This window comes from Pteropus alecto, unplaced genomic scaffold (genome assembly GCF_000325575.1).
Source record: "Pteropus alecto unplaced genomic scaffold, ASM32557v1 scaffold101, whole genome shotgun sequence".
Lineage (NCBI taxonomy): Eukaryota > Metazoa > Chordata > Mammalia > Chiroptera > Pteropodidae > Pteropus > Pteropus alecto.
Genome location: NW_006432945.1, coordinates 19,190,491 through 19,199,593, shown reverse-complemented (window position 1 = coordinate 19,199,593; position 9,103 = coordinate 19,190,491). Strand labels below are relative to the sequence as shown.

At 59.6% G+C, this 9,103-nt stretch overlaps 1 protein-coding gene across 1 annotated transcript in view; it reads right to left on the bottom strand.

The window, feature by feature from the left end:
• The window catches only part of RGS5 (regulator of G protein signaling 5), a 20,274-nt gene that overhangs the window by 9,910 nt on the left and 1,261 nt on the right, over positions 1-9,103 (bottom strand). Inside the window, exons 2-3 of the mRNA XM_006907936.1 lie at positions 3,561-3,724; positions 2,816-2,917 (exon numbers count right to left, since the gene is read on the bottom strand). Of these exons, the coding sequence (XP_006907998.1) occupies positions 2,816-2,917; positions 3,561-3,724 (266 nt within the window). The remainder of the gene's footprint in view (positions 1-2,815; positions 2,918-3,560; positions 3,725-9,103) is intronic.

Sequence of the window (9,103 nt, the reverse complement as noted above, 5' to 3'; positions counted from 1 at the left end):
AGGAGTAAACACGGCAGAGGTGGCTGACTGTGAGCCATCTGCACCAGGAAGTGACCGCTCCCTGTGCTGTGCCCGTTGAGTCCCTCGCCCACCCACCCGGCACAGCCTGTGGCCCCCGTCCACCCTGCACAGGTGCGTCGACGTGATGTGGGCGCTCGCAACGCTTCTGTTTGCCCACAGGGAGTCTGGCTGCTGAAAGCCACAAATAACTCAAACTCAGGTTTAAAATGGTCAGCCCCAGGATCCACCTCCACAGCTACGGGCAACCCTGACACTTACTGGCTGCAGCCATGGGAGTCTGTTAATTCATCCAAGCCCGTGGACTGCCTTCCCTTGCTTTTCTAATCTACAGTCCCCGGCACCCACATCTAAACTCCCCTGGGAACGGCCTCACGTGCTCTCGGTCCCAACGCGGGGAACGGGAGTCACATGACTCAGGGGCACGGTACCCACAGCCCCGCTGCCCGCCTCCTCCTGCAATGTGACCTGCCCACGACCTGTCTCCTGCCCACACCCACGGCCACAGCAACCCGGGCAGAGAGAGCTTCCTGACGTCTATGGGCCAAACTTTGTGCCGGCACCTTTAACCCTCACAGCAGTGCTCACTCTGCAGGCCCCTGGTCCCAGGCCGGTGACACTGTACCTGAGCACGGCCAGCCACCATCTGGGTGTGGAGCTCCTTCTAGAGTGACAAAGTGGTGAATCAAGAACAGAAGATGGAGTTACAGATTAGTGACGTGGGCAGGGAGGAGAGGAACGTCTAGAATCTAAACTAAGTTGACCGCGAGCCACGGCGAGTTCCTACAGCCTGGATTTCGGTAGAAGGGAGAGGGGCTGGGAGGACACTTGTCAGCGCGGAATGTGGGCAGCCATTTGTGCCAGTGGATGCGGCTCTGGAGGGGAAGGATAGCTGGCCTTGCCAAAGGCCGCAGCAGATGCTGTCTTGGGGGACAGGGATCTATCTAGGTGTCTTTTTGTCTATTTTTTATTTTTTTCAATGGTTTAATTTTTTTTCCTAATGAGAATAAAAATGTGTTTTCAAAAATAGAAAATGCTTTTCTGAAAAGGGATTGCTTTTTTTAAAAAGCAGAGAGTGTAAAAATACATTCTGTCCGGAGAAGGTTTATTTTATCTTCTGAGGTTTGTTTTCTTCTCTGAGAGGAGAACGTGAGTACAAGGCAGGCACGGCCGAGTTTTAAAGTGGGGCGAAGCAAGAGCGTGGCCCCTGCAGAACGTCCCCTCCTGTGGGCGGGAGGTTGGGGACTTGCTGGGGGCGGGGGTGGGAAGAGCCCGAAGGCTGAGATGCCACAGAGACGTCTCTGGGGGGCGGGGAGATGTTTACAAAACGTCTGGGAAAGGAGGGGATGGGAGGCGAAAGAAACAGCCCAGGAAACGTCAGCCCAGGTGCTCTCCCCAGACTGCTGCTCTCTGAAGCCCAGACCGCTCAGGCGTCTGCGTGGGGTGACAAGGCAGAGGATCGGGGTGGGGCGTGTGGTCCTGTGTGCATGACAGCAGACCATAAGTGTCACGTCGTTCACTTCGAAACGGACTTTTTGATCAGTGGCTACTGCAGACTGTGGCACTTCTCCCCCGGGGCCACCCCCCTGCCCTGGCCGCCCCCCACGCTGCACACTGAACCAGCCCTGCTTCTGGAGGCGGGAACTCAGTGACACTTTGGTTCCACCCGGGGCTCGCCCTGACATCAGGAAAGGGGGACAATGGCAATACCCACTTCGGCTGATGGAGAGAGAGTGAAGAGGAAGGACCGTCTGTGTCCCAACCCAGCTGTGTTACACTGGAGGCCATTAGGCCGGAAAGACCGGCCGATTCACACAAATCGTTTAAAAAGAACGGAGGCTGGAGGGCGTCCTGCGATTGACCGCAGGTCCGCGGTCTCGAAGCTCGCAGGGAGCAGGGATCTGAGTGCACGTGGCTTGCCTTCTCCCCCATTTCCTCTCTTGCTGTCTCCAGCACCTCATCTGTAAGGGGACGAGGCACATCAACGTCCCAGCGATGACAGGCCCCGTGGGCAGCAGGGCTGAGGCCGTGAGCTGCCCTGAGCCAGAGTGGGTGGGTGCATGTGCATGTGTATGTGTGCATGCATGTGTGCATGTGTGTGCGTACGTGGGGACGGGAGGGAGGGCTGCAGGCCTAGCCAGATGCTGCATCTGCTATGCCTGAGCCAATGTGCGTGTGTGTGTGTGCACGCGCATGTGTATGTGCGAGTGCACGTGTGCGTGTGCACACGTATGCGTGTGTGCATGTGCGTGCACGTGTGGGGATGAGAGGGAGGGCTGCGGCCTGGCCAGATGCTGATCCACGGACTGGGGGAAATTGCCCATATGTGTATTCAAGAGAAAGAGCTGCTCATGGGTTTACACCACCAAGGGACAGTCTTCCGTCCCCTGCTGGGCCTGGGAGGGACGACCAAGGCTTGGTGGTTTGTCTCGATGTCGGCCCCTCCCTGCTGGGGAAGCAGCCCCGAGAGTCCCAGCAGAGGGGGCCAGTGTTAATGGCCACCTGGCCACAGGGCAACGAGTGGACGGGCATCTCCCACCACATGTGGGATCGATGCGGACGGGGATGAGGGGGCCGGTGGCATTTTATAAGCTTTGGTCTGTCTCTCCAGCCAGGTCTTGCCGGGCACAGCATCGTGCTCCAGACGCAGGGGTCCAGAAACATGCTCACTCATAGCCAGCCCGGGCAGGCTGTGAGGACCGCCAGCGCGTGCTCGGGGGTCTGTAGGGAGGGGTGGCGGGTGCGCTGGGGCCGGCCCCGGCCGGAGGACAGAGCTCAAAGCCACCTGAGCACTCACTTTTGGGTCTTGGCCGGCTTCTCACTGCACGGAGCGACAAGGTCGACAGCGGCCTCCGGCTTCTGGAGGAGAAGTCCCAACTTGGTCTTGATCTCCTTGGCCCTGAAAGGAGGCGGAGGGGAAAGGGACGCGTGAGCAGCAGGCCTGAGGAAGAAGCTCCTCTGTGTGCCAGAGAGACGGAAGTGAACGAAAGCCCATTTCCTCTGCGGCAGAAGGCACGTGCTCACACAAACGGGGACGCCTGTTCCAATAGTTCCCACCGCTGCGTTCTTACTGCGTCCCTGGCTAGTGTGCACGATCGCATCCTAACCCGGATTACTGCTTTACGAGCGCTGTTCATGTTTCACATGGCAGATCCTGCAGTATCAGCCCCACTTTATGGAAGAAACTGAGTGACAGTTTGCACAACTCACTTGAGAAGCCAGCAGGGGGTGGGGGCAGGGACCAGAGCTAAGCCGGCTGACTCTGGAGTTCGCTGGCAGGGCCATGCGCTGCGCTGCGCTGCCCACCAGACTTCTGAGGGCTCCGGTCCCTGCTTTGCCCTTAATTACACGTCTAACACTGGAAAAAATCCTCGACTCTTACTGCCAGGCCTGTCCCCTCATCTGTCACATGACAGGCTCAGCCCAACATGCCCTTCAGCCACTTCTAGCTACGAAGCTAAATCACGCTGCTGGGTGATGTGCTCCCCCAGAAAGTGCTACTCGTGCACGTGGCTTTGGTCAGTCCCCGGGCCCCTGCCCACGCCCCTGTGCACTGAGCCGTCAGGGACAAGCAGCGGCTGCGAGTGGCTGTGTCGGCCACGCTGCACTGGCCCCCACCGGCGGCATTTCCTGTGGCACGTGCAGTCGGGGCAGGGGGCCCGGCTTCAGGACTGGACTCCAAGTCGCCCACGGCTTCACCCCGAGTCTGAGCTCAAGGAGCACCAAGCAAATCCCAAGCATGACTCCACAGGACAAGCCGCTGTACCCTGGGGAGAGCCAAAGTATCCTGTCGCGGTCACCCTGGCATGTCACGCATGCTCATAGAACAGTCACCGTGCTGCGTGACGGCCGCTGACGTGTGTGTCTGTGTTCCAAGCTGGACTCGGGAACCCGTTCGGGGGGCTGAGCCTTAAGCTCCTTTGATCTCCCGTGTAAAGCACAGGGCATGGCAACACCACGACACCCGGACACACCGCCCACGCGAGCCAGACGCGTCTCGGTTCTGGGCCCCGTAAACATGACTTCCAAGGGCCTCCCCCGACCACTCTGGCCGAAACCTGACGGAGCCGAGGTGGGAATCCACGGCGGCCCTCGTCCGTTCTCACGGAGACAGGCCACGGGTGTGTGCGGCACGCGTGGGACGTGTGACTATGGGTGCGGGGCAGCCGAGAAAGTGTGCGATGCACACATCCGCCTCAGCGCCCACAGCACAGCTCCCCTCACAAGCACCAGTGTGACATTAAAACTGTGACTTAGTTACTGTCTTCTCATTTCCTTCTGCGCCTGTCCTTCCCCCAGAACGCTCTCTGTGGCCGAGGCCACCTGGGGCCATGTCATGGCAGACGGGGCTCAGTGAGGGCAGCACCGGGGCTGGAACGAGCTCCCAGTGGAGGGAGCAGAAATAAAACCCGAGACTCTGTCTCGGGCTCTGCCAGGCTCGCTCTGCGAGTCGCTCGGATTATCCGTTTAGTTTCTTGCTCGTTTGTCTGCCCAGAAGTTGGGGCCCATAAGCTCGACATCCCGGCACACGTGGTCCCGCCCCGCCTGCCGTGTGGCGCTTCAGCCAGGAGCTCGGGCCCCAACACCCCATCTGCTCTGCAAGAGCGTCATCCACACACGGGCCCTGCCGGCGCAGACGCCCCCACGTCCCCATGCAGAAGGGGCACCTGTCCCTGCCTCGGCCCTGACCTGACGGCCGACTCGGCCTCGTTCGGAGAACGGCCGCTCTGGACCCGGTCCCGCGCGCTCGGCCTTCAGCGCCGCTGCTTCTCCAGGGTTTTGCCTTGTTTCTCCTCTCTCCACTCTGTTCCCTTTTTCTCTTTTGCTCCGTCTGAGCCCTCGGCTTTCGTGAGAGGCAGAGGGACACGTGAGCGTGATGGCCTGGTGGACAGGAAGGGGACGTGAAGTAACGCAGACAGGGAGGAGGTGTGTGTCCTCAGTTTCACTCATCGTCGCCGACTTAGCCAGTGACCACGTCTGCTGTGCTGTCGGTTCCCGGCCAACGGCCGGCACGCACGAGCGTACCGACGTCTCAAACTGCTAGACAACCTCCCGCAGCCGTCCAGGGCGCGGTGTCCAGAAGGTGGCGAGACACTGGGCCGGGGGCTTCTCGGAGGAGGCAAAGGTGGACGAGGAGGAGCAGAGGGGCAGGTGCACGCGAGGGGCGTGGGGGTGGCGAAGGAAGGCCCGTACGGCACCCAGCCCACAGCAGATCTGGTATGAAACACAAACGAGGTGCCCTCGCTGTGAAGAGGGGGCGCCCTGTCTTAGGCACTCAACATGCTTCAGGATTTTCTGTGGCCAGCTCATCAACACACACGTATCGGTTAGCGGTCAGTGCTGAGGGTGCGCGTGGCATGGAATCGCGCTCTGTAATGTTACGCGTTCTCGTGACTGCTCCGTTGCATCTGTCCACTGATCCTCATCACAGCACATGGGTGCTGCTTAGTAAACGTTTACTGCACGGGTCAATGTATAGAACAGGATGGGATGGGTGCAACGGAACAGGACGAGTCAGAAAGATCTGTCTGACACACAGAATGAGCTCCTCTCCACCGGAGGATGATGCAGCTCGTTCCGAAGGCACAGAGCTGGCTGCTGGGGACACCTGCCACAGGATGGCACAGACCGTGAACCCCGAGGCCTCGCTGCCACCAGCAGAGCCCAGGGCTCTGCTGTCACACCCCCCGCCCTGTGCTATTTAAAAATGAAAATCTAAAAAAAAGTACTATTTTTCCAAGCACTGGCGTCCCCGTGCATAAGGGTTCCCATGGAAGCCGAGCTATTTCCCATGCTTCCGTGGCCTGGCCTGACATGCTCATCACTCAGGGCAGGTCACGGGGGGGGGGGGGGGGGGGGAGGGGATCAGTAGGGGTGACGAAGGGACAAGGCAGACCGGACAGAAGCGGTCTAGTCCCCTTTGACCTTCAGTTCCCTGTCTCATTCAAAGACTGTTGGCAGGATTTCTGGATCTTGGTGATTCGGTTTGGAAGCTGGACGACGAATAGTGTGGGAACATGGTCCCCAAGTTGAGGAAGACGGAAGTGGACATTTGTCTTGGGTTCCGGAGGCGGAGGGCCTGGGGTGCCCCTGTGCCGCCCTGCTCAGAGGGGACCACGGTCAGTGTCCAGCCGCTCAGCTCGCGCTACAGATTACGAAAGGAGGAAATGACGGCGGAGATGCAGGCGCTGCGGCGGGCAGGAGGAGAGAGACCTAATTAATGTCGGCCCGCATCACGCCACCTAACGACACGGCGGTTCCGGGACACGGTGTGTCCGCGCGCGCCAGCCCAGGCAACAGATACAAACACCAGGCCTCCCACAGTCAGGACGCCTGGGCAGCGCTCATTCTCGCCTAATTAGTAAAAGGGTCTGCTGCTGAGCAAAGTGACGACGTGACGAGGAGCAACACGAGGGCTGTTTTCTGGCCTGAGGACAGAATTAGATTTCAAACCCTCTTTTCTCCTGTCCGACCTCCTGTAACAGCACCCGTTATTCTCGAAACGTCTGTTTTCTACTTGCTGGCTCATGTGCTCGTCTCCACGTTCGCTCACCCACCAGACTCACAGCAAGCACTGCGTCGGGCCTGCCCTAGAGAGTCGGGTTTCACAAAATTACGAAGGCAGTTTTTGGCCTCGAGTCGCTTCCGTCCGTAAAGACCCGTATGCATCGCCTGCTGGGGTGCAGCTACAATGGTGGAACGAACCCTCGACCCAAGGACAGCACCCGGGGACCCAGGGACGCAGGGACGCAGGGGTGCTATCGCGCCCCGGGCCGGACACAGAGCTCATTGGTGCCACTTTGCTGGTGATAATGCCCCCCCTTGCAGGGCGGAGATCAGAACTAAGTGAGATAACATCAAATAGCATGAAAACCTGGCCGAAGGTGAACTGAGGTGAGAAGGGACGTGAGCCGGTGACACCGTGGTCAGGGTGAGACCAAAGACATGCGGGCACCAGCTGTGCGGATGACACACGCATCCCACGGTCCGAGTGCGCCGGACAGGCTGCAGCGAAGGCCCGGTCCCGGCCCGGTCTGGGGCCACGTGCCCTCACTGCAGCGGGAACTCGCAGTCACTGTGACTGCACAGCCCCCACGCAGGGTCACGCGGCCGGAAGCCGTTTTCACTGATTGCTGCTTCCAGCCTCAGTTCCCTGGCTTTCCCAGAGGATGTGGGATGAGATGCAAAGTTGGGAGAAAAATGCCATCTTTCCCCAAAATACATGGCCTCCAGAAGGGAACAGTATGGCAGCGGGGCTGGGGGTGTGCAGAGGGTCATTCACTGACCCGTCAGCTTTTGCGGGCTCGATCACGGGGCTGGAGAGGGCGGCTGGCGTGACTCACCCTCGGCTGGTGAGTGAGGCCAGGGTTCCCGCTAGCACCCTAGACGCCACCCAGCGCCTCGTCCACGTTCATGCAGCCTTCGGCTCGTGTCGAACGTCTGTGCTCTACACATACGTGCGACAGAAGACGACCAAGAGCAGACAGCCTGCTGATCAGGGGGTTCAGAGACCCTCGACCCACCTTGGTGTGACCCCATTTTGTGTGGTCCTCGGACCTGGGTGGGGACTTGGGGACACCCTCTCAGCCTCGGGGGTGGGGTGGCTGCAGGTGAAGAGGACGGGGGCCCCTCATTCCTGGGAGCTGAGAGGACAGAGGGGACTGTGCCCCAGCCGCTCCCAGCGTGGGCGCCGTGCGCTGGACGCAGGGGGAGCTTCGTGGACACGATGTGACACAGGCAAGGCCGTGGGGACTCCGTGGGAGGCCGTCTGCAGTCAGTAAGGGGGCTCGAAGGGTAGACGAGAGGGCAAACCCCCCAGGTCACGCGTTTGTGACAATGGACGCCTGCCACACGCACTCTATCAGACTGCTCCATGGGATGGGACGTGTGACTATGTCCCCCGACTGGACCCTCTGTCTCTAGGGGTCCCATTACGTGCATTTGCAAGAAGTGCTTTTTCTTAGCTGGAGCCCAATCGATTGCAGAAATAGCACTAGTTAATGGCTAGTGTTTCTCAACCTCATAAGAATTTAATGACAGCAAAGAACGTGTAACCTCGTTGGGGTCCTTGTTCAGCCACTCCAGTGGCACAAAGGCCACCGAGGGTGTTTGGGTATTGGCTGATACTAAAGAACTGTTGTTCGTTTTGAAGTGTGATCGTGGTTTTTAATGTCTTCTGATGTTCCGTGAAGTGTTCGTGTGTTTTTAAAAGAGATGCTGCCGACAGGACGAGGGGCGGGCTGGTGAAGCTCTGCGCCGTCTCGCACACTGCCCTCTGCTTAGAGCCACACGAGGCCAGGGTGCAGGCGGAGGGAAAGGAGCAAGTTTTATCAAAGGCCCTGACTTTGTCCTCACTTCCTGCAGAGGGGGCAGGAGGCGGGAGGAAGCGGATTATTTAATGGGATCCACCTGCTACGAACTGGGACCCATGCAGCACCTCTCCCGACCAGCCGACACCTCGTTTAGTGACGAGAACGTGGTGCTCAGAGGTTCGGGGACTCTCCCATGGGCACAGAGCAAGGGAGAAACGGGGCAGAGCCGCGGTCTGCGTTCCCCCGTCCCCCACAGCAGTGACGGTCAGGCAGAGCATGGGCTGGGGACTCGGCCCCCCTTCCTCCGGCTGTCTTTACATTCCTGAAACATGCCATCTGCAGAGTCACGGCCTCAGGCAGCTGAGAGCCATCGAGATCTAGCTGTCCTTACCCTCTGGGGGACTCGGCCTCAAACGTGCAGGCCCAGTGTTACCTGAGAACTGACCCCCAGGTCTTCAGAGGGGAGAGACAGGAGCCTGGGTCACTGGCCTGCAGCCACATCTTGGGTCCTGGCCCTACGACTGAGCCTGACTGAACTAACTGAAGTCTGGTTCCTTGGCTTTCCGGCCGGCAGGACAGACGGAAGCAGTTAACCCTGGCCCCAGAGACAACCCTGCCGTGGATCACATCCCTCCCATGACAGTGTGCGGTCCTCGCCGAAAACAGACAACGAGATGACCCTTCAGGTCCTCCCGGCAACGTGCTGGGTCTGACAGCATTCTGAACCGGGCCCTGGTGATTCAGCTCTGCCAGGGCGAGGGAACGGCGGGGTG